The sequence below is a fragment of the Chelonia mydas genome, chromosome 5, assembly GCF_015237465.2.
Source record: "Chelonia mydas isolate rCheMyd1 chromosome 5, rCheMyd1.pri.v2, whole genome shotgun sequence".
NCBI lineage: Eukaryota > Metazoa > Chordata > Testudines > Cheloniidae > Chelonia > Chelonia mydas.
In genome coordinates this window covers 113,792,258-113,817,631 of record NC_051245.2, presented here as the reverse complement: position 1 = coordinate 113,817,631, position 25,374 = coordinate 113,792,258, and the positions used below count along the sequence as shown (strand labels likewise).

Sequence of the window (25,374 nt, the reverse complement as noted above, 5' to 3'; positions counted from 1 at the left end):
GCTATGAGAGAACATAATATATAACTCTCACACAATCCCATATTCAGCCTCCTGGTGATTCCAGCTATGCTTCCTAAAGTAATAATAACTGATACATATATACTGAAAGAAAAATGAAAGGACTCTTAGCTGTTGTGTGTAATTTTAATTGAAACATGGGACAGCTGCAAATGATCTTATGATCAAGCCTGGTGGTGTTCAAGTCAAGATGAGGACACCTCTTCAATAAAGTTTTTCCCCAAAATAAATCATCTGAAATAAATAATGTTAAAAACTTATAAGCATCATTATCAATGTTCCAGTCTTTGGTAGACTTTACTTTTGCACAATGCTTAGTCTCCTGTTATAAGTAAGGCTACGTTTTAGTCACAGTCATGGACAGGTCACGGGCCGTAAACAGGTTTCAGAGTAACAGCCGTGTTAGTCTGTATTCGCAAAAAGAAAAGGAGTACTTGTGGCACCTTAGAGACTAACGAATTTATTTGAGCATAAGCTTTCGTGAGCTACAGCTCACTTCATCGGATGCATCCGATGAAGTGAGCTGTAGCTCACGAAAGCTTATGCTCAAATAAATTGGTTAGTCTCTAAGGTGCCACAAGTACTCCTTTTCTTTTTGGGCCGTAAACAAAAATTCACGGGCCCATGACCTGTCCATGACTTTTACTAAAAATACCTGCCCTGACTAAAACTTGGGCGGGGGGCACTGGGGGAGGGGCAGTCCGGGGGCACCGCGGGTGCTGGGGGATGTGGCCCGGGACCCCCCCTGGTATTGGGAGGGGAGGTTGGCGGGGCTGGCAGGGTATTTCTACCCAGCTCCGTGTCTCTGCAGCTTCTAGGCAGCGGAGGCAGGGGCCAGGGTAGGAGCTCCGCTGCTCCCGCCACAAGCGCCAGCTCCCACAGCTCCCATTGGCCGGGAACCACAGCCAATGGGAGCTGCAGGGGAGGGGCCTGCAGGCAGAGTGTGGCGCAGAACCCCCTCCTCCCCGCCAGCCCCTCTGCCACCTAGGAGCTGGAGGGGGGCCATGCCAGTGGGAGCCAGGGAGCCCCCAACCTGAGTGCTCCCCCCACACTACACAATCTCCTGCCCCTAGCCCTGAGCCCCCTCCCACACACCCAAACTGCTGCTGCTGGCCCAGGGGCTGCCCAGCTCGGGCAGCCCCTGAGCCAGCATCAGCCGCTGCAAAAGTCACAGAGGTCATGGAAAGTCATGGAATCCGTGACCTCCATGACAGACTCACAGCCTAAGTTATAAGTATTATCTATCTGAGCCAAGAGACTTAGATTCTATTCTTGATGCTGCCACTGACTTGTCCTGTGACCTCAGAGTACACTTTTCACTTCTCTGTGCCTCCATTCCCCATTATGTAAAATGCAGATAATACTACACAGTCTGTGACACATCTGACGATTTCCTGCCATATCCTTGGGAGGCCTTTTTGAATGATGTTTAAGTATCTTTGGGATCCATTGTTTTAAATGAATGGTTTATGTATTACTGTGGGCTGGGATTGCATGGAACCTTTTGAAGGGGGGAGATGTGACAGATGGGAGACCTGGGGATTCAAAGGTCTATATTGAACAATGTGCCAGACAAGAATGGGCTTTTGGAACAAAAAGTGTCCAAGAGGTTTTCCTGGGGGAATATCTAATTCCGCATCTCTGGTTATGCAAAAACCCAGTCTTTTGAAGCTATGCCCTGAGGAGTGGGCCATTGTTTGCTGATCACCTGTTACATGAGCCTATGATCAAAACCCCATGCTGTATGAAAGGAAAGACTGAACTGGTCATGGTGGTTCTGGTTCTTATTCTGAGACAGTTATGAACTTGTAGCCATGGGGAAAACCCAGTTGTGGGTTTAGAAGGTCTGACACCTCCCAGAGCCTGAGGCTGGAGCTGGGGTGACCTCGGGTAAGCTTTTTAACATGTGCGTAGATTCTTTTATTGCTTTTAATGTTTTCTCTGTAATGTTTTCTCTGTAATGCTTTCACCTTGCCTATAAAGAGCTGTGTCGTAACATATAAATGCGGGCCAGTATGCTGTTTATAGCCTCTGAAGAGAAAGCAACGCACGGACGCTGGCCTGTTTAGGCAGTCTAGCTTGCTGTGAATAGCACAGAGTAGGCAGGGAAACTGTGCAATCTGGATAAACCCTGGTCAGGAGAAAGAGAGACGTGGGTCTCTCTCCAAGAGAGGTGACAGTGAGGAGCTGGGGGTCTAGAGTGGGTGTCCTTGATGAACCACAGAGGGAGAATACAGGTGGAGTTGCCCTGAACTGGCACATAGCCAAGTGAATAATTTGGATGAATTTCACTTTTTTTATCTGTTTCTGAATTGTCTGTGAACAGATTGTGAAATTCTCACATACACTGGATATTCAGTATTTCTTCAGCCCATAATTCTTTGCCTGCAAACAATTTCTGGGAATAGTTGCAACTTGCATTGTCTGTTAAATAGGTAGATTGCTTGGTATTGTCCCTGTCCCTTTATTGGATGACTCAGAGAATTAATCAGCACAGAGCAAACTTTGAATCTTACTTCACTTTTCAGGCCCTTTTATGACTCTGCCCCCCTCTCTACTTCTAATCCTGTCTCTGATTCTGTTGCTTCCTGTCCCCCTCCAATTTACCAAGCACACCAAGCTTAAAAGCCCATTTGTCCACTTCTCCGACAAACTCTCTGCATTTTCTTCTTTGCTTCCCTTGTGCATGAACTACCCTCCCTAAATAATCCATAAAGTGACTACCTTATTCAAATCTTCAAATTATGTTGCTACTACAGCACTAATCATTTTAACATTAGAAATTGGGCTTTTTGTGGGTATTCAGCCTACCAGACTTTTTGTGCTGAAATGTTTGTGGAGAATGAACATCGGATTGTGAACATAATTGAATCAAAGCTTTCTTCCAAATTTGAATGAATTGCTAGAGAAATGTTTTGTGCAGTATTCATACAGCTCTAACACTCACCTACTTCAGTAGGATGTTGTAAGGCTTAATACATTGTTTGTAAAATGTCCTGATATCTTGGATGAAAGATGCTATAGAAGCACATATGGCTTCTACTTGTGTATTAATTATTGGATTGTATATTGATTACTACATAGACAGCAAGTGCTCTAATGGGAAATAACAGTCCACTTCCTTAGTTTAAGCATCATGGATTCTAAAGCTCTGATGTATGTGAAGCCAGGAAAGGAGAAGATGATAAACTCCCTACAGAAATGAAGAAGAGTAATGGAGGAAGATGGAGGAGAGGGGAATAAAAATGATGACCCAAAGGTACCCATGTGCCACTGCTCTTACTTCAGTGAAACTCTGATTCAAGAAAGCATCCCTGTTCAGGACAGTATTCAAGCACATGCTGAAGTCATCCAGACAATGAGATTTCAGTACATGCCAAAATTAAGCACTTGCTTAAGTGCTTTCCTGATTCAGGGCCTGAGAGAGCAGGAAGCAAAGATAGGTCTCTCCTTTCCCAGTGCACTATGTAAGACATTACATTGAAAAAACCCTACATTAAATGAATGTTGAGGTTGTAAAGTCAAGCATTCCAAAGTTAGGAAATGCCAGAATTAGAACTGTGCAATCTTATGTCAACCCTCTTAGATGTATGCATTATGATACAGTCTTTAATTACATAATTACCCATCTGCTCCTGCCCCCCACCACCTCTGCTCTTGTCCACTCCTGCCATCTGCTCCTGTCTGCACTCTCCCTCTATTATCCCCACTCTGGCTCCTGCAATCCGCTCTTACCTTCTCCTCCACCCCATTCCCTACACCTCTACTCCCCTCTCAGTCCCCTTGCTCTCAGCATCAGTGCTCAGTTGTCCCACAGCTGGGAGGACAAATTGCAGGGAAAATCTGGCTTCACACCTGCAGTCCAGAGATGGAGCATGCTCAGTTCAGCTAGACTCTTCAGAGAATTTAGCTGCCAAACTCCAACAATTTTCTACTGCGAATGTGCTAACTAAGATGTTTTGGAAGCTTATAATTTGGGCAGGTCCTTATGGGGATGGCAAAAGGCAGACCTTGACATTACAGTAACACACACCCCTGCCTAATTTCAAGTCCCCTCTCCAAAGAATGGAGGTGCTACTGCTTACCTGCAAAACAGAATCTTTTTAACGGGGCAAAACAATGTATTTCCCCCTGATCTTCTTCTCAGAAATGGCTGATCTATTTTAGTTGAAACAATCCAAAAATATTCAGCCTGAGACAGACACCCAGCACAGAAAATGTCATCCCAGATGGTTAGTTTATCAAACATAGAAACAACTGAAAACAGGGACTTACAACAGCAAGCGTTAGGTGACCTTACCTATAGGCCACACTGCCAGCTCTGCCTATAACACGGTTATCCCTGATTTGCCTGTTTGGCTGTGGGTTCAACACTACCAAGTACTTATGGCTTTGAATACAAGCATGCTTAACCACTGGCTGAATTTGGTCTTTAGTCTTTTACTGGCTCTGGGTAGATGCTGACACTGTGTAATGATGTAGAGTCAGACTGGACAAGGAATAGCCAGATCAAAGAGGAGTATGAGCAGCAGCACAATAGCTATTAGGCATCAAGGCTAGATAAATTATTCCTATTTAAAGGTGAAATTCACTGCAGTATAGCGGGTCTGTGCAAGTCCCAAACAATCTTACACAGTTTGTTAAGTGGTACATAGGATTTTGTGCAAGATTTCTGCACTGGGTTGATTTTCACTCTAAAGACTTAAATACAGGTATACTCACTCTGGTCGAACACTTGCGTGTAGTCGGAACTGAGAGTCAAAGCTGCAGGATTTTGAACAAGTGATTTGCATTTCAAAGGTCCGGAATAAATACCAACTAAAAGAGGTCTCAAGTGTTTTGGGTGAGATCAAACAGAACTATTAACTAATGACTTAAAACAAGCTTTGTTAATTGTTAATCAGTCATCTGAACCCTGGGTAAGGTCATATGTTGAAACAGAATATGGGCCAAAGGTAACCTGATTCTTAACAATGGATTTAAAAGGCACAGTCAGAGAGCGAGAAATGAAAGAAGGGGAAGTTTGCTAATTTTTACTCTTCAGTAAGGAATAATATCCTGAAATGTGTCATTCTGTAATAAAAACAAAAAAACACTAAAAACATGGGAGACCAAAATTCAAATATGGCTGATCCAGATCTGGCATTTGGATGCTTAAATTGGCACTCAAGCAGACAAATAAGTGCCAATTTCAATATTCCACTCTGGGATGTCGATGCCCTGTTAGGTAACTATATCTGAAAGCTGAGTCCTTTGTCAGCTAATAAAACAAACATCACAGAAGTGTAAAGAGAAATGAGCCACCATTAAATGTATAGTCACCTGCAGAAGAGTCATTTTGCGGAAGAGAACTTATTGAATGCATAATATTAATTCATACAGTCAAAGAAAACTTCAGTGGATGTGGGGTGATTGGATGAGAAACTGAAATTTCTGTAACCATTGCTTTAATGCATTCAAGGCTGCCCGTATGATTCATTCATGCAATGCCTACTAGTAATTACAAAAAACAACCTTCTGTTTCTCCTTCCTGTGGTTCACACTGTTTGTTTGTTTCGTGTTTCTCTTTATTAGATTATAACAACCAGATTATGGTCTAGGTTTATTTGGTTCTGCCTCAGTGTAGAAGGCTGGGCCTGATTACTTCTCTAGATCCATACAAGGCCTTCATTTCTATGATTCTATAACCTTTTCACGTTTCACTAGAATGGTGAGCAGAAACCCAGACCCCACAGCAATGGACATAATATCAGAGCCCAAAGAGAAGAGAGAAAGAACTGTTGGTGTTAACAGATAGACTGACCACAAATTATTATTATTTAACACGCTGTCTAATGTAGGCAAGGCAGTGTACACTTCTAACATGTGCTAGCTGATCAAATTGAACCCTAGGGACAAACCTGCTAGGGATGTTAGTTAGCATATTCTGAAAACACGCCTTTAAATCCTAATCAAGTCAAACTTTAAGTGTGCATTTATACTAAGGAAAAGGGTGTGTTCTTACCTCCTCTTGGCTAACACATAGTACCCAATGCGAGATAAAATCTTAGTGAAGACGAGAAACTGTAGTGCCTTCACATGTTAACAGGTTGAGGTAAACACTAAGGGGGAGCCTACTGGAACCCACTAACACATGTGAAAACTACAAACTGCCTCATCTTCCTGAGGATTTTCCTCCTGCTAGTTATCCATGTGTTAGATTACATGAGGTCAGAGCACACCTTTTTTTCCTAATGAAGGCAAGGCCTAAAATGGTGTCATTTGCGCACACACAGGAGCTGGAAGGGAGGGAAGTCTCCACAAAAATAACTAACAGGAGGGAAAAGATGTGATGAATGGGGTTGAACAGCTTGGGCAGATAGAATTTTAAAGTGTCCCCTCTATTCTATCCTCTCAGCTTTTATTCACATTTTCTTCTGGGCTGTTGGCGTGTGAATCAAATCAATTTTACTCCTTTAGACTCCCCTACTACTTCCTAACATATAATTTACACCATCTTAAACCTCAGCTCTGAATCTCAAACACACATGTATTAATGCACACAAATCTTCCAATGCACATGCATGCACACACACAAAAGTGATTACAAACATCACTTCCCTTTCTTGATTCAGACATGGTGGAGAAATCCTTTTATCACTTTTTATTCTCCTCAACAGCAGCTTCTATGTTTCTTAGAAGTTTTAGTTACCAGGTAGCATGGATGTCTGCAGAGAAACATTTCATACTTTTGCCAACTAAAATAAGCACTCCGGGGGTTCTTGTCTTCCACTGAACCTATTTACTTTATGCTTCCTACATTAGGTGAATAAGATGGGAAATGAATTCCCTGCACACCAGAAGTGTCTGTACGAAAGTGCTAACCACACAGACGGAGTTAAAAATGTAATGATCAGAGTGACTGAAAGCTCCTTTGATCAGAATTCTCTGGAAAGACCCAAATCACAGAGGCCGATAGATTTTCAGTCTTAACTTAGTTCATAATGAAGTGAAGTTTATCTTGGAAAACCTTTGTCACAGTTGGACATAACCAGTAATCTTTACTCACAAGACTTCTACTGAAGGGGAAACTAAATGAATCTCAGCAGTTTGTCCTTCCAGGACAAGGTTGAAATGTACTTTTATAGGTAGTGTAACAAAGTATGGTCTTCATCCTAGTCCCCAGGCAACATCACAAAACCACCACACAATTTGCTGTACATTATCACTCTCTGACTAGGAGAAGCACTGGAGTGGAATAGGGAGGCCATGTAGGTCAAGACTAAGGTGCACTCACAGAGTTATGAGAGGAAGTTTGCACTGTCCCTGCTTGCAGTGTGCCTAGCTCTGGAAACTGTTATTAGTCATTCACTGTCATGAGAATTAAAAACACCTGTTTTCTTATTTTTTGTACGGAATCAAGTCATAGAGATGCTCTGTTGAGTAGCCACCTATAGAAGGACCCACCTTTTTGGTAGCTGCCCCTTTAAAATACAGCTTCACGGGATAGTAATTAAATGTAATAGAAGGCATCCTTTGTTAAGCTACCCTCAATTTTAATCTGCAGGTGGGAGTAAATAAATCTAATAGACACTATGGCTGCCAAGCAATCTATTGTCCCTATCTGGAATGTGTGTTATTGAAAACAAAACAATTCTTTCTTTTTTTATTTTTATTTTTTTTGCTGCTGCTCCTCTCTCCCCATCACAATTAACTTACATATTTAAGAATGAAAAAGGTACTTTGTAAACAATGCCCTTTGCAATAGCTGTCATCTCAATGGGGCCGAGAAATAAATAAAACCTCTTTGTGAAGCTAAAGCAAAGTTTCAGCAAGAATTGATTTGTTCTTAATTGAAGTGCTAATCAGAGATTCGCCAGTTCTATTATTTATCTATCGGTCTATTGTGCACCCGTTCCATATAGATATGTGTGTGTGTGTGTGTGTGTATATATATGCACCAGTTCCATCATCCATATATATAGAGAGTGTGTATCAATCTGTATATCACTTATAATGTGTACAATAAATGCTAATTGGAATCCTTCTCTTGCTAGGAAACTCTCTTTTCTATACAAAATGAAGTGAATGCAACTTAAGGTTCACAGTTAAAATATTGAAACAGGAAAGACAAAAGTTTTAATATCACATCATTGAGTCCCAGTGCTGCATACATTTTGTAAGCGTGATTCACTTTATTGCTAGACCTGTTAGCATAGAGTGTCTGATTTAGCAGCAGCACTGTCATGCAGAGACTCAAATGGGAAAAAAATACCCCCGTCACTGCATCCAGTAGGAAAAACTGCTGCATGATGTATCTGAAATCTGGGGGCAGAATGCCAAATGAACAGATTCTTAGACATGTCCCTTGACTTGTAATGGAAATATGTTTTCCTTTTGTCTCCATTTGCTATGGCTTTTGTTGTGGTTTTGAATGGAAATCTATGAGACTGCTCTGAAATGGATGCCAGAAATCTGGTTAAAACAGTATTTAGCTACTAACTTAACTTCTCCCCCTTTTCTTCACTCTTCCGCCAGGCTTGTGACCGAGGAGTAAACAACATCGGTGGAGTCATGCTTCACACGGCCATATCATGCTGGCAGCCATTCCTAGGTCTGGCTGTGCTGCTCGTTTTCATGGGGTCCACCATAGGCTGCCCAGCCCGCTGTGAGTGCTCAGCACAGAACAAGTCTGTTAGCTGTCACAGGAGGCGCCTGATCTCCATCCCTGAGGGTATCCCCATCGAGACCAAAATCCTGGATCTAAGCAAGAACCGGCTGAAGAGCGTCAACCCTGAGGAATTCACATCCTACCCGCTGCTCGAGGAGATAGACCTCAGTGACAATATTGTTGCCAATGTAGAGCCTGGAGCCTTTAACAATCTTTTCAACTTGCGCTCTCTGAGACTGAAAGGAAACCGTCTGAAGCTAGTCCCGCTAGGGGTATTCACAGGGTTGTCAAACTTAACCAAGCTTGATATAAGTGAAAACAAGATTGTCATTTTGCTGGACTACATGTTTCAGGATCTGCATAACCTAAAGTCCCTTGAGGTTGGGGACAATGATTTGGTTTATATATCCCACAGGGCCTTCAGTGGACTGCTTAGCCTGGAGCAGCTCACCCTGGAGAAATGCAACCTAACAGCTGTACCAACAGAAGCCCTTTCCCACCTTCACAACCTCATCAGTCTGCATCTGAGACATCTCAACATTAACATTTTGCCTGTGTATGCCTTTAAGAGATTGTTTCGCCTAAAAGACCTGGAGATCAACTATTGGCCTTTACTGGACATGATGCCTGCCAATAGCCTGTATGGTCTCAACCTCACTTCTCTCTCGGTCACCAACACCAACCTGTCTGCAATACCTTATTCTGCTCTTAAACACCTGGTTTACCTGACACACCTAAACCTCTCCTTCAACCCCATAAGCACCATTGAGGCAGGCATGTTTGCAGACTTAGTGCGTCTGCAGGAATTGCACATGGTGGGGGCCCAGTTACGTACCATTGAACCACATGCTTTCCAAGGGCTCCGGTTCTTGCGTGTACTTAATGTGTCCCAAAACCTGTTAGAAACACTAGAAGAGAATGTATTCCATTCCCCCCAAACTCTTGAGATCCTCTGCATTAACAATAACCCCCTGGCTTGTGATTGCCGCCTCCTTTGGCTATTACAAAGGCAGCCTATCTTACAGTTTGGTAGCCAGCAGCCCATGTGTGCCGGCCCAGACAGCGTCAGAGAGAAGCTGTTCAAAGACTTTCACAGCACCGCACTTTCCTTTTATTTCACCTGCAAGAAGCCCAAGATACGAGACAAGAAACTGCAGTACCTGGTAGTGGAGGAAGGACAGACAGTGCAGCTGATGTGCAGTGCTGATGGGGACCCTCAACCCACCATCTCCTGGGTGACGCCACGACGGAGGCTGATCACAACTAAATCAAATGGAAGAGCCACAGTGCTGGGAGATGGCATGCTGGAGATCCGATTTGCTCAAGATCAAGACACTGGAATCTACATTTGTATTGCAAGTAACGCAGCTGGGAATGACACATACTCAGCCTCCCTTACGGTAAAAGGATTCACTTCGGACCGTTTCCTTTACGCCAATAGGACCCCTATGTATATGACAGACTCCAATGACACCAGTTCCAATGGAACCAATGTGAACACCTTCTCTCTGGACCTTAAGACAATACTGGTGTCCACAGCCATGGGCTGTTTCACATTCCTTGGAGTTGTTTTATTTTGTTTCCTACTTCTTTTTGTGTGGAGCCGAGGGAAAGGCAAGCACAAAACCAGCATTGACCTTGAGTATGTCCCCCGCAAAAACAACGGTGCTGTAGTTGAAGGGGAGGTTGCTGGACCACGGAGGTTCAATATGAAAATGATTTGATGGTATACTGCTAGCAGTGGTTTTTCTGTGGCATTATAACCAATTAAACAAGCCTGGCATGTGGAATTGCTAGGCAGAGGCAGCTTAATGCAGCTGTCACTGTGTCAAATGGTTATGTGGAAATGGAAAGACTATTTGGGGTTGTAAAGTAGAGCCTCCTAACCTTGAGGCATGTGTGTCAGGGCCTTTCAAATAGTTGGTAAATGGTACTAATTGTTTGCATTGCAAATATTGGCATTCTGGGGATCTCAGTAATGAACGGTTGGCTCATGTTCATGGACAGTTGTTCAACATTTTCTACCACTACAAAAAAGAAAAAGAAAGGAAAAAAAACCTACAGTGTAGGATTTACATATTAAAAAAGACACATTTGTCTAAAACATACTCTACAGTGAAATTTGTATCTATGGATCTCATTTGTTAAAGCCTTGCATCATACCTGATAGTTGGTTCAACACCACAAAGAAATTGATCTTATCTTTTTTTAATATACATATATACTGTGTACATTTTAAAGCAATATGAATGAGAGGCTGTGCTTTGAGATATCCACCGAGACTGACCCAAGTGTGATGTCACTCCTGCCCTTAACTACAGTCAAACCTAAAATTAGACCTCTGTAGTTACTCATGAGACAACACAAGATACTTTTGTTCTCATGTAGAAGACCAGAGAGACATAGCTTAGGGCACAAATGTCCTGCTCTGTTGATCTTCTCTTCATATAAATAAAAGGCATGTGCCTAGTTTTGATACAGAATGGAATATTTTTTATATCTGTGATATCACACTGGACCAGTTTACTGTAACAAAGCCCTGGTTCTCACCCAGGAGAGCACCACCTACTAGGCGTAACAGACCTATAAATGAGATAAATTATACTTTGAAAGAAGAGATCTGTTTTTGTCACCCCTTGGTTTTAATTTCCAAGCCATTCTTAAAATGTTAATGTGTACTGGGGGGAAAAGAAAGAAGGTAATGCATTCTTTGTACTCCTAGGAACATATGGTCACCTTAGTATTTGTGGGAGTGAATTAAAATGTACAAAAGCTCTGTTGATAGGAATGAACTCTTCTCCAATGCCAATAAACCAGAGGTATCCATGCATAATACGAGGATCATGCTCCTAAAGAAATGTTTAAAACATGATAGCCTCCAAAAGGCCAAAGTACTGCCAATTATAATGAACTTCTAGCCACTGTCAATCTCATCCCATCTATTAATAAATAACATATAAACAGAAAAGCTAATTTCCATTAACAGATTACTTCAATCTGCCATTTTAATAATTGTATTGTCTTGGGTTTTTTAGGGACAATGGCCCAGAGCACGAGGTGGCAATCTGTTGGTTTTTTTTTTCGTTTGTTTGTTTTTGTGGAGGGGAAAAGGCAAGGGGAACACTGGTTATCTTTATATATGTGTTTGTTTTATTCCTCTAAAGATCATGCAAAAAGGGCTTGGAACTGTAATGTCAACTCATTGTACTGTTGGTATCAAAAAAGATATTTCAGAGTACTAGTATTTTCCAACTCTTGGTGGGAGGGGGTAGTGTTTAACCACCTTGTAATGTCCTGATAAATATGAGCCATAGATTAATTTATTTAAATGTTTGGTTGGCAATTATATATGATTTATAAATTATTTGGAACAACTTTGAGTGAGAATAATAATCAATGTGTTTAACTAGAATGAGCATAAAATCAACCTAGGGTAAACTGTTCAAAAGTGACTATGTGACTTGGGAGCCTAAGTCTCATTTTGAAAATTTGACATGGACACTTTGGAGCATAAATCAGATTGACTGACTCTGATTGGGACTTAGCCACTTTTGAAAATGTTACCCATGTTCTTTGGCTGAGATTTTCACAGCAGAGCTATGGGATTTAGACACAGTTCTTCTGTTGCTATAAATAAAGAGGGGTCTTTAACTCCCCTAGGCTACAGTCTGTCCAGGCAGATCCCTGATTCAGATGCAGGATCAGGACCTAGACTGCATTGAAAATCTCAGCCTGTTGTTTTGAGTGGTTGATCTCCATTTAAATCATTGCTACATTTCATGTAGTTGAGGACAAAGAGGGTGTTCCCTTTTTTTATGCACCACATTAGATTACTGGGGATTTATATGGTGGGGACTAATCCTTTTGTCCTTTGAAATTCTATGGAATTTTAATGAAATGAAGTGATCCCTGAATAAACACGTGACAACAGAGAGATTGTTTTTGCTGATCAAACAGCAGAGCCACTGAAACGCTATTGTACGTTTATATGGATAGTAAAATAAATAAATAAATAAATGAGGGGGAAAAGATGGCTGAATTATCAATTGGAGACATTTCCATTTGCCTTTCCCTTGTAATTATCATTTATCCATTAGCAATCCATTTCCCCTGTAGTGATGATGACCTGATTTAACTCTGACAATAAAATCAACGTTTTGAGCAAAAGTGCTGCTGAATTCTGGTTTAGGTGGTTGGTACAAATCCAGGTGGATGGCTTTTTTGTTTGTTTGTTTATTTTAAATTACACAAAAAAGGGAAAAAGAAAGTGATGGGGAAATCAGGAAGAGCTGTATTCATAGAAACTAATCTAGAATGTATTGTGTTTTCAAGTTTAACTACTACCCCATTGCTGAACCCTTCTCTTTCCCCCTTCTTCCCCACCCCACCTGGAAACAGTATCTCAGAAGTAATGAAATAGTTATTGTGCTGTTAGGGTATCTGATTGGTACTGGAATTGGCAACTTAAATGAAAAATGATGTGGGTAGTAAAATCCATAACTATGCAGGCCTTGCCGAGACTTAGTCCATAGGACTACACGCAGCAAGAGATAGAGGATGGTAGTACATTCTGGGCTTTGTTGTCCGAACACCGCTGTTTGCTCATGGCCTGATTCTATTTCCTGTGCATTCGGTAGTACACTACTCCTTTAGACAGCCCCATTTATTTCATTGGGACTTTGCAAAGAGTAAGATACCACTTACCATGAGTAAAGATGGCAGAATAGGGCACCAATCATTTTATCCCCGTTTTGTTTTTTGGCTTCCCATAAACCTGATCCTATACTTCTTGGGCATCTGCCCTTGACTTCACTGGGTGAGCAAAGAATGCAGGTTCTGACTCCAGGTAAGCACTTCGCTGCTCTGTTTGCAAACATACGGGAGCAGTGACCAGAGGAGTATTTATTCTGCCCCTTATGCACGTCCAATCTATGTAAATTTGGACCAGTTGCTCACCTTCCTTTGAAAGCAGAGAGTAAAAGCAGCTTCCTTGACTGCAGGCCAGTTTAGTTTCAGAGGAATTAAACTGAGTTTAATGGGACTGCTGCTGCTGCTGCTCAGGGTCTACCCTAGTGTATCCCCATGCATGACTGGGGCCTGCCAGTGAATGAAAGTGAGCACAAATTGAACCCTTAGCCCTAGCTTTTACTTGTCTTCTGTCTACCTCGAAAGAGTTGGTTGTAAGGACTTACAGACGTACAAATGCAAGTGGCATCCCGTGGTGATTAAAGCACCAGAACTGTGAGCTGCAGCCATGCAGTCCATGGGTTTTGAAAGGAAGAAGTTGGAAGAGTTGAGAGCGGCAGAAGTCCCAGGGGGAGAATGCATCAGAGGGACTGAAGAAAGGAGGCTCATCACTCACCCCACTTCTAAAATCTGTAAGACCCAGACTGCATCTCCCAAACAAACTAATCCCCTTGCTTTGACAAGCGAAGGTCACATTGTGCTCCTGCCTTGTAATCTACAGCGTGCATGAATACTGTGACTCCCCAGAACTGCATTAAAGAGGAATGTGGAGCAATATCAAAAGGAAATAGTCACCAGGTGATATTAGAACAGCATGACACTAGGGTCAGGATGAAGGGCAACCAGCACCCAAGTACACTGACATGTCTAGACTTTCAGCTACCCTGTGTGATATGGTGTACAAACCCCACGCTGGGCCCAAAGCAGTTAAAGGACAGTACTGAGCCCAGGTAGCCTCACCTCTCCAGACCTGCAGAGCATGCTCCAGCTGGAGCGAAAGCTTAAAAGGGAGCAACTCAGCTCAGAAGGGGAAGAAGACAGACTTACTTTGAGGTCTTCTGGACAAGGATGCCTCAGAAGTATCCCTGTGTGGAAGAGGGCTGCATGCTGAGCTCGGTTAGGGCTGAAGGTTTAGTTGACTGTTCTTTTGTTATCGATATGGGACTTGGAGCTGTGAGGAGAGAGAGATGGTAGGAAGTGCCCCAGGAAGGGCAACTCTGAGGGCACTCCAGGGTGCCGGAAACTGCTGACTGTCACAGGGCCCTGGGTCGCAGCCCAGTGGGGTGGGAGGGCCCAGGCTCCCCTGCCAACTGCCCCTGCTGCCTGGGAGTATAAGCACATTCCAGTCTCACTCCCCATCTGATACAAAGAGGGCAAGGATGCTGCAAACCGAAGGTGAAGCTAAACCCATCCTTTGGTGAGGAACTGGACTGAAAGGCCTTCCTGCTGAGAGGCAATACGGGTGTGCTACCCACTAGACCACCTGGTCCCCTGAGAGCTCTATGACACCCTACAATACATTTTTTGTTCTGTCCTTACTCTTCGGCCAGGCAACATCCACTGCCAACATTCTCCCACCCATCAACTCAGCTGGACTCACCGAGTTTCCTCCCATCCAGACAGCCCAGCCTTCCTGAACAGACTATCCTTGTTCTATATTCTGCTTGCAGATGTCAATAGCTGGCAATGTTTTCAGAAACCATTATTGAAATAAGGCAGGCAATTAGGAGCTGTTAGAGGGGTGGTGGTACAATATGGTGTGTTAGGTGTGGGGGCATTTGAGGCTGTCTCTAAAGATTTCCCTCTATTACATGACCCAAAATATACATTTTCTTTCCCATATATTGCATCATGACATGGATCTGCAAGTGATAACATCACCATGCAGAAAGATATGAAATCACACCCTCAACATTGTGAAATTACATAGAAATCCAGTTATGGGAGACACTCTAAACACTCATCATTATTATTGCACATTATTGATAAAACAGGAGCACCCAGAAGCCCCAGTAAGGATAGCCACCAGCTGTGCTAGGCACTCTATACACTGATATATACGTGTTCTCTGTCCTGAAGAGCTCATATTCTAAAAAGACAGATAACACTTATTAACTGGGGAAAATGCCAACACACACAATTTATGTACAAATATATGTTCCCCCATAGTGAGCTCAGCCATCATTTGCTGCAGATTTTGGGCTTGTTTCAGTGAAGCAGTCTAACATGTGGATGCTCCTCCAAACCCAACCACCAGGTCTCACAAAAGGGCACCTCCAGCTACCCTTGGCTTCCCCATCTGTTGTTGTCATCTGGAGGAATTCATGTTTGCCAGCACCCCTTCCATTGTGATTGGGAGGAGGCCAGTAGTCCTGCGCTCCATTCTGGCGTCTTCAAGGCATGCCTCTTCCTCCCGTATCCCTCACTGTGGTGAATCCACTTGTTCCATCTTTCTGCTAATGGTAATTATTTCCTCTTTCTTTACTCCAATCCTTCCATGGTATCACTCCCTTTCTTTTGTGATGTCTTTCCAGCCTATGGGGTGGCAATTGTGGCTCTTCTCCACTTCCTCTTCCTGCTGCCTCCTCTCTCTTCTTACCAGCTCAGCTGAGGAGTGAGCGCGGTGGGTAAAGGTCACCAGCTCCAATCCTTCCCTCTGGGTCTTAATTCTTATCTCCTAAAACCAACACCTGGGCAGCAGCAAGAAGTTAGTGCACTACACACAGCTGTTTTGCTGTAATGCAGCATCTGGCCAAACACTGGATCCCGTGGCCTGTATCCCCAAGATTCAAGGGTAGTCCTCCCCTGCTCTGGGAGAGCCTGTGATGAGATAGACTTAAGAAAGAAATAACTGAAAAGCCGTTTATTTCATCCAATAGTTAAGAGAAGATTAATTGTTGCTGGTGCTGGGTTAAAAGTTAAATAACCGCCATGGGGAATAACAAACTATGTGATAGATCAACCGATCATTGGGCTGGTTGCTGGAGAGTCACTGAGGAGAATGGGTGAGATTTTTCAAAGCCATATAAGCAATTTGGATGCCCAGCTCCCATTAAATGTAATAGGACTTGTGCACCCAAATCCTTTAAGCAGTTATAAAAATCTCAGTTGGTTGCTTAGGTGATTTCCTCTCCATTTGTCTTTCTTCCAGCTTTCACACATGTACCCTTCACATGACTTTGACCCCAAGTACAGATTTGGAGGAGTTTCATTGAGTATTTGGGACCTAGAGCTCCAAGTAGAATCTTACGATGTGTGAACCTCGCCCAAAAACTAGGTTTGAATTAACTTTCCCTGCCAATGAAACCAGCCAAGTTTTGCACAGTTCTCCTTGCTACTGAGATAATCACATGCCGACAGCAATCTGTAAGTTGAATGATTCTGATTTTTTCCCCTTTTACTAGAAGCAGGTGCTTTGATAGAATGCCAGCCTGAAATAGAAATCTTTATTTATAGCATGAACAGAATGAGAAAAGCACTGGAATAGTCAAGAAAATGCTCCATTTTATTTTATTTTTTAAGGAAAACTTTGTCCCTAATCTGCAAAATAGAAGACAACAGATGAGCAGATTTTCATCTTGTAACTTGCTAATTGACATTTTATTCTAACTGGTGCCAAAATGTCTGTATCCAGTGAGCAAAGGTGTTAGATAAGCAAAAGAACTGAAGCCAGACTTATCTCAATTAGGCTGGTGTAAATCACGAGTAACTCCAATCATTATAATGGTGGCCTTCCTGGTTTACATTGGTAAAGCTGATATTGGAATCTGGCCCTTTGTTTTCTATACTAAGAGGGCTAGCATGAAAAACATGCAGAATGTATGTTTTATTTATTTTTCACTTCATTGGCATACCTTCTGTTCAGATTGCTTTAATAGTTACCATTGCTGGCTGAGCAGGAGATGAATATTCAGATTTGCAATAAATAAATAAACACAACAGACCCAAACTAACAAGCTGTACATTGCTATGTGCGGTAATAGCAAATCAGCTACCATATAAACTCATGTATAAGCCCAGAATTTTAAGCTAAAATTTCAAGTTAACTGTTGGGGAGGGGTAAGTTTATACATGGGATAATGCAGCATTATTTCGGAATGCAAATTATTATTTAATAACAAATAAATTTATATTGTGGTAGTTAATAGCGGCCAGCAAGATGGAGCACCCACTGTGCTAGGCACTATACAAACGTAGTAAATGACTGCCCCTGCTCCAAAAGAATTTACAATCTAAAACTGTCTTATATGCAAGTATATATGATAACGAGTCTTTCATTGTTTATGGAGGGGTTGCCATAGCATATAAATATTATAATATTGTCACACATACTGAAATCCATCTGCAAGCATCTGTAGTTCATATGTATATGTTTGTGTGTGCAAAAATAAGTTACATTTGATTTAGTTTTTAAACTTGTGATTTTTTTAAAATGTGATTTAACTTTTTAAATGTGATTTTTAAAAGGTGATGAGGTAAAGCAGAAAAACAGTTGTGTTGTATTTTATTTTAAATATATATGGTCATAATTACGGATGGGAAATGAAACAGCCCTGTTGTTATGATCTATGAAGCAGATGGCAACTTGGGTTTGTCTGAAAGCTTGTTTCAAAATATTGCTAATGCTAATGACAAACAGCTTTGTTTCTCATGAGAACTGTCCTGAATGTCATTTTTTGTTTCATTTTGTTTTGTTCTTAGGGCTTATGTCACAGTGTGTATCATACATAGCCAAAATAACCAATCCTAAATAAATAATTCCATGGACTTGTAAAACTTACTGAGAAAACTGAAGAAAGTTTACACTTCCATCATAACTGTTTGCTTTCTTCCAGGGGGTAATGAAATGTAACCAAGCAAAGAAAAATTGTAGTCTACTCACACTGAGTCCTGAAGTCCTTAGTCAAAACTCTAAATGAAGGCTAAGAAAAGTGTGACGAACAACATAATGCACCTTAAAGTGGATCTTGTTAAGTTTACGAATGGGATTATTTGACGAGGTTGTCTCCGATAGCAGGGGACTGGACTTAGTGATCCAGATGGTCCCTTCCCATTCTATGATCCTATCACTATCATCCGCTATAGGTTACTGGGGGGCTTGAACCTATGACCTTTTGAACTAAAAGTATGAGCCTGTCCTGCTTGAGGTAAAGGACTAAAACTCCCAAGCTGGCAAGTGTAATAGACCCTTTAACCTCTAATGTGCACCAGTCACTAGTGGGAGACCAAGTCCCACAGTGTGGCATATGGGTTATAAAGAACTTCACAATACAGCCCCAATATCAGGAAGATGTCCTCATTACGAGTTCTCTGACTGTGGGATAGTCATCCCGGGGGAGTAGGGGAAACTCTTTTTCTTGTGTCATTTAGAACTTCACCTAATAAAGCACTCGAGAACATGAAAGAGCAGGGAGATGGATTGTATGACCTAGCAGGATTTTTCCATCTCGCATTTGTTTCTATTATTCTGTATTTTTTAAAAAAGCATTCTGCCACGATTCAGTAAAGTAAGCTAACTGGTCGGGGTTCACATAATGTTAGACAACAAAGTGAAGGATATTTATCTGCCTGCAGGATAAATATCTAAATTCTTATGTTGCTGATGGCATAATTCAGCCATCAGCACAGGACTTCATTGCTTTTGAGTTCTGTTTCCCAGCTAGCCACATCTTAAAACTCCCAGGCATGGGAAAAACAAAATGGACAAGTCACGTCCCCAGGATAGGTATGGAGAGGGGGGATTTCCATGTACAAAGTTCAACCCTCCATCCCTACCTCACATAGTGCCCTCTGCAGCGTTAAGGGCAAGCAGCAATTAAGCCCATGATGGGAAGAGGCAGGCAGGACCCCTGCACACCAGCCCCATAGAGATTACAGCGGGAAGGTAAGACAGCCACAGACTGTATATTGCCTTTTCTATGGAGCCTTCTGTGCTGAGGAATCTCCTCCTTAAAGGTGGGTCCCAGGAGAAGCCCTAGTATCATGACTCCATTGGAAACACATTGCCAGGAGGTAGGGTGACTCTACGGGATTTGAAAGCGATCCCAAATTCTATTCCTTCTGAGGTTGGGCAAGCTCTGCCACCCCCATTCTCTCTGGGATGTGAATCTTGTGGAGTTTTCTTCCATCTTAGTCCCATCTCAGGAGTTTTAGGGAGGGAGGAGGCAGTCCAGCCGAGAGACTTAATCTTATCTTCACAGAGGTTTTCCAAAATACAGTCCCTTGTGTGGGATCAAATTGTCTGCTGGGGAGAAACAAGTTAGAGTACAAAGAGCTGTACTCAGCATATATCTACTCAGCAGGGGTAAAACCAGAGGAAGTTTTGCCATGTATTTCAATAGTGCCAGGATTTCTCCTTAAGTCTTTCTCATGATCAGTGCTGTTGGAAAGAGCCATGGGTAGTGTCCTGGCCTATCCTGATTGTCAGAAGTCTCATCTTCCCTTGGCACAGTGAGAAGGAGCTAGAGGAAAGGAGAACTACATGCCAAGAGTGTTATCAGGCTGTTCTGTCAGATACAGAACAGCTCTTTGCTCACTTTGGAGCTTTTATTTGCAGGGTAACTGAACTAAGATTTAACTGCTTTGTTGCTGTAAAAACATTACTGGCTCAAGCAGGGCTCTTTGCACCCCAAGGGATTTAGCTTGAGGAATGATAGGCATGGTGTTATCATCACAGCAGGTTGAACACCCACTGGAATCTCATTGATGGGAGCAGTGATATGGAGGTGCTGAATCAGTGCTCTCCTCAGTCGTCCTGACAACATCTCCACACATCTTTGAGACCCCCCACCCCCAATGCTACTTTCTTCTCCTCAGCAGAAGGAAGGTTTTGGCTGCTTTCTGCCACTGCAGTCTCCTCCCTTGGCAGTGTCGATGCCAGGGACCTCCACCAGTGTCTACACTGGCCAAAGCTGGTATTAGACCTGAGGTGAATTTGGCTTATTTTTGTTTTTCCTTTCTTTTCCTTTCAATCTGAGAATACCATTGCCAGTCTGCAAAGATGCATTCAGCTTCAGCATGACATGGCAGAAGAACCATCCCACCTCCTCCCAAAGAGCTGAGAACGCTGCAGTTTGGAAAGATGCATAAGATGTCCTGAAAGAACTCTTCCACCTCTAATTTTATGATTCTTTTATGCCGTTATGGTTCCTTTTCTGGGCTATCTGATGTTGTCTCCAGAAATATAACATGTTCCAATATCACAAGTTATCATCTGGTCTTGTCTGATGTATCCAGATCTTGCAGCAGACCGGTCAGAGAACACCATCACCACCACCACGGGCACTAAGTCACTGGCAACCTCCTTGAAAATTTCAGCACAGGGACTGAATGGGCATGGAGAATGAACTCCTCTCTCCCATAAAGCTGACCCCTTCAGAAGAGGTATGAGACACATTGGCAAGTCATAATAAGTAGGTTTCTGCTATCTCCGTCTGGGCTGTAGGAGTTTTGCAAGAGATTTTTCAAAAGCACCCAATATATCTAGGAGCACAATTTTTATTGAAAATCAGTGGTCTCTATGTGCCCGGAGGCCCTAGGGATTTTAAAAATCTCTTTCAAGATGCATAGAAGACTTCAGTCTCCATGACTATCAAATCATTGAAATTGCCTTTAAATAAATAAACTTTTAAAAAGAAGGGGGAGGATGAAATACTTGGATATTTTCCCCCTGCATCCACATCAACTACTATTTCTCTTACCAGATACTTGATTCAACATGTTTTCATGTGAGCTGGGAAGACAGGTATGGGAGAGTTGAAAGCCTTTCATGTTTAAATGGCAAAATGCATTCTAAAGGTTTGTCAGATCTCAAGTGAATGCAGTCTTTGAAGAGGAGAGGGAGGAAGGGAGAGTAGAATGCGGCACATTTGTTAATAACCCCTGGTCCCATAAGATTATATACTCCTGTGTGTGGAGAGCTCACACTATCCTTTGAACCATATAACCCCTGTATTTAGCCTTCCATATTGGGGTCACGTTTGGAGTGGCTGTACAAGGGGGGCCTGTGTATCCCTTGCATTCTCTGGATTGATGGAATGTGTGCTCACTTATTCCAGGATCCACTGGGTGTTGACCAAGGGTCAGACTCCTGGGTCCAGAAACTACATGCATTGGCCACAGAGGGCAACAAGCTCCCCTCTGTCGTGCCTCTAGATTGGGGTGTCAATTCCTTCTCCCTTAAGCTCCATGGAGCTCCACACACAAAGCCAGAGTCTTTAGTCTCTGTGTTGGGAGGGCCCAGTTTCACCCTTAGTAATTAAGGAGAAAACATGGTACAGTAATGAGTTAGTGAAACACAAAGTCTGATGATAGAGAGCAAATGAAATTGAAGCTCTGATAGAAGATGACGTGACACTGGTATTTAATACCTTGCCTCAGTACTAGGATCCTGTTCAGAGTTGCAAGACCTGGATCAGCAATTAACACCTAAGGGAGTCATTTAGCTAGTTAGGGCTGTAATCACCAGCTGGATGATCTTATTTACTTCATCACTTTGTAAAGTGGAAGTTATATTTTTGTGAGCTATTTTCCAATAACTTTGCAGTTTATATTTTTCAAAAGCACCAGTGATAGAGCACACTTATTTATTATAGGAAGACAATGCTAGTAAATTTAATCTATTACTTTTGCTACGAGCTATTAGCTGTATGTACAAAGACTAATAGGTTACATCCATTATATAAAGTGTCGCTATTTACTAAAACCAAACAACATTTCCGCTTACAAAGCTACCACACTAGATTGAAGTCTGCACAATGCATCAATTCTAATGTCCTGTTGGTAATTCATTTCTTGAGCAGAGAACAGGCTTGCACTGCAAAGAGTTTACAGACACAATACACTCCTTTGATTTATATAAGAGCTTTAATTTTAATGGGGTTCATGGAGTCTGATTGTCTTTGCTATAGTGGATTTGGCAGGCTGTCACATTTTGCTAAAAGAAATCTGATCAGCACTGTGTTTCTCTGGGATGGTCTAGCTGTCAGAAAGAGCTGAGGCCTAATAGTATAAGCCCAGGTCTGGGAACCAGATATTTCCAAGTTGTAATCAAAGCACTAACACTGAGTCTGTGCCTTTGCCTCAGTTTCCCTATGTAAATTGGGATAACAATATCTACCTTTGATCGGGAATAGTCTTCTGCTGAGCTGAAGGGTTAAAAACCTAGGGAGCTGAGGGTATTCTACTAATTGCACACTAAGGAGTGAAAATTCTTTACACATGGTACCATTAAAGAAAAGACATTTAGACAGATACTTTGATAAATGCTCAGAAATCCAAAACAAGCTCTACAAAATTTTCCCAGAAATTATGCTTGGGGTGGTAGCAGTGGTCTACTCTATACTCAGTGGTTCCTCCATATTTAGAATTAGAATAATGATGTTTGCAGAGAAATTGCAAAGTATGACCTGACATTTTGTGTCAAAGAAACATATTAACCAGCCTTTCCCTTTTCCCCAATTCGATGCTTTATCACTTATACAGATATGTTAAATGCCTAGTTTAAAAAAATATATATTTATTTTGCAGGGCTTGATTAAACCCTCTATAGATTTCACCACAAATTCTATGTGTACATTTGACTGTAAAGAACAGATGCCAAAATGAATGCAAGCCACACATGGTCACCTCCACACAAAAAGAGGGGGGAGGGAGGGAGTGAGAGAGAGAGCGCTCAGAACTGAATATTACTTAGAAATATTATTTAGAACACTACTTAGAAAATATACTTGGAAAGCTTTCCTTTTGGCTGACCTCCTTCTACAAGAATGCTGAAAAACGAGGTGCTGTACAGGTTTTTGATCATGTAGTCAAATTTTGCGGGGTTTTTTGAAAGTAAACAGACCCACAAATACACCCGAAGCTGTAATAGCTACAGGTACCCTGTTTCCAAATAAGCCATGGCCCCTGATCTCAATGTTTATCCTACAAAATTTAACCTAACAATTTACTTTGCTGTATATGCCACCACGGTGAACCATGGCCAAGATGGCCTTGATCTTTTCATGAAGATTGTTTTAATTAGCCATGAGCCAAACATTTGCAACTGCCTTTTCCCCAGCTTCTGTCTTTTGGATCCTATTCTGCAATGGAGTAATCAGCTAGAATGACACAAACCAAGGGCCAAATTCCAATATCCTTTTTCATATTGAGTAGTACCTTGCTCCTCAGGTGGTCTCATTACAGTCAATGGGAATATTCGTGAAGTAATATGTTACTTGACAAGAGTAGAAGTATCAGAATCTGGTCCTTAATTGCCTCTTCAGCTGTCTACAAGGGAACAAAAAAACTGTGTGTGTGTGTGTGTACACTTCTGCCACTCAAGAACACCTTCAGCTCAAGTCAGTGAGAACTGAAGTGAATGGGTGTTGAGGATATACTGCACTTCTCAGATCTGGACAGAAAATAGGTATCTGCCCAGAATTAATTTGGCTATTGGTCCATCTCTATTTTTAACAATATCTTCAAAAACCTAAGCATTTTATTTACCCAGGAGACTCAAACTACTGCAAAAAAAAAAAAAAGAGAGAGAGAGAGAATACGGGGGGAAGCACTCCCTGTCGCAGGTGGTCTTTGTTGTAGTATGAATGAAAAGTCATAACTGAACTTGACAGATGTGTTTGACTGGGAGATTTTTTTTTAATCTGCTAACACTGACACTCCTCTGTGACCCTGTTTTAATATGATGAGTTCCCTCTCTCCTTCTGCAGGAAGGAAAGCTACAGACCACCTCATTTCATTACTAATGGTTTTTAATTCAGTGTGTGCTAATCAAAAGAACAAACCTCTACTCCATCTTTTCAACAACTATTGTAATTGTTTTTCATAGAAATCAATTTTTAATTGTAACATTGTTCTGCTAAAGCCCTATTGTCTGTGTCCTTCCAAACCGTCAGTTGATTAAATAAAATTAAAAAAGCTGAAAGGCACATTGTTGTAATTGCTTTGTATGTTTAAATTGTCTTATCAGAAAACAAGGTTATGAATTTCATCTGTTGAGACGCAAAAATAAAATACTTTCATAAAAAATAAATGAAAATAAAGCTTCTCCTGTGTTTTGTTTGAGGTGCTTGAGTAATAAGTGTGGTGGTGGTGATTGACTAATACAGTATTAGCCACACATGTAGTGCTCCCTGTGTATAATGGTTGCATCCAAAACTACTTTAGAAAAGAAAGTTAAAAGTTGCAAAGTCAAGCACTCACAAGCTAGAAAACGCCAGAATTAAGTTGGCCAGCGCAACCTTAATTCAGCCCCCTAGTATATGTACATTGTGCTACAGTCTTTAGTGCATGATCACATGCTATTATTGCCACTCCCTTGCATTTCCAGTCAAGCGGCGTATTCCTTCTACTCCCCTCACTGCCTGGGTGCCAGCTGCGGGACATTGGCAGCACAGAAGAGACAGTCTGCCTGCTGGCATTTGCAGTGCCTGGTGTCACAGCAGCCCCTGGCAGCTGAGAGGAGAAACTGAAGGGAATGTCTACGCAGAGCCATGAGCTCTGGGCTGGAGTATATTCAGTGCCCCTCTGGGGATAAGGCATGTGCAGTCAGGGCTGGATGTACGAGCTGTGAGGGGCTGGAACATGCTGCCAGACCCTTAAAAGTGTCTACTAAGCATATGTGACCTGAGCTTTTCAGAGCCTTGTAACTTGAACAGATTTGCCTGAGGTGACAAAAGGCAAACTTGACACCACCGTGACCCTCTCTGTCAAATTTCAAGTCCATATTCCAAAGCATGGAGATACCACAGCTCCTCAATGAAACCGCGGTAAGAATTTTTGTAACATGGGCAGAACAATGTATTGTTCCCTAATCTCATTCTGAGAAATGGCTGAACCATTTTAGCTGAAATTTTCCTCACACATTGGGCCTGAGGCAGACACCCAGCATGGGAAATTTATTGTGAAAACCTTAACGATAAGCAGCACTACCTGTAATTAGCCAGAATCAGGACAAGTGT

General features: G+C 42.1%; 1 protein-coding gene across 2 annotated transcripts in view; it reads left to right on the top strand.

The window, feature by feature from the left end:
• The window catches only part of LINGO2 (leucine rich repeat and Ig domain containing 2), a 735,010-nt gene extending 710,580 nt beyond the window's left edge, over positions 1-24,430 (top strand). For both annotated transcript variants that reach the window (XM_007065426.3, XM_043546989.1), the window contains one exon: positions 8,536-24,430. In XM_007065426.3, the coding sequence (XP_007065488.1) occupies positions 8,572-10,392 (1,821 nt within the window). In that variant the 5' untranslated portion in view covers positions 8,536-8,571 and the 3' untranslated portion in view covers positions 10,393-24,430. The remainder of the gene's footprint in view (positions 1-8,535) is intronic.
• The last annotated feature ends 944 nt before the right edge of the window (positions 24,431-25,374 follow it).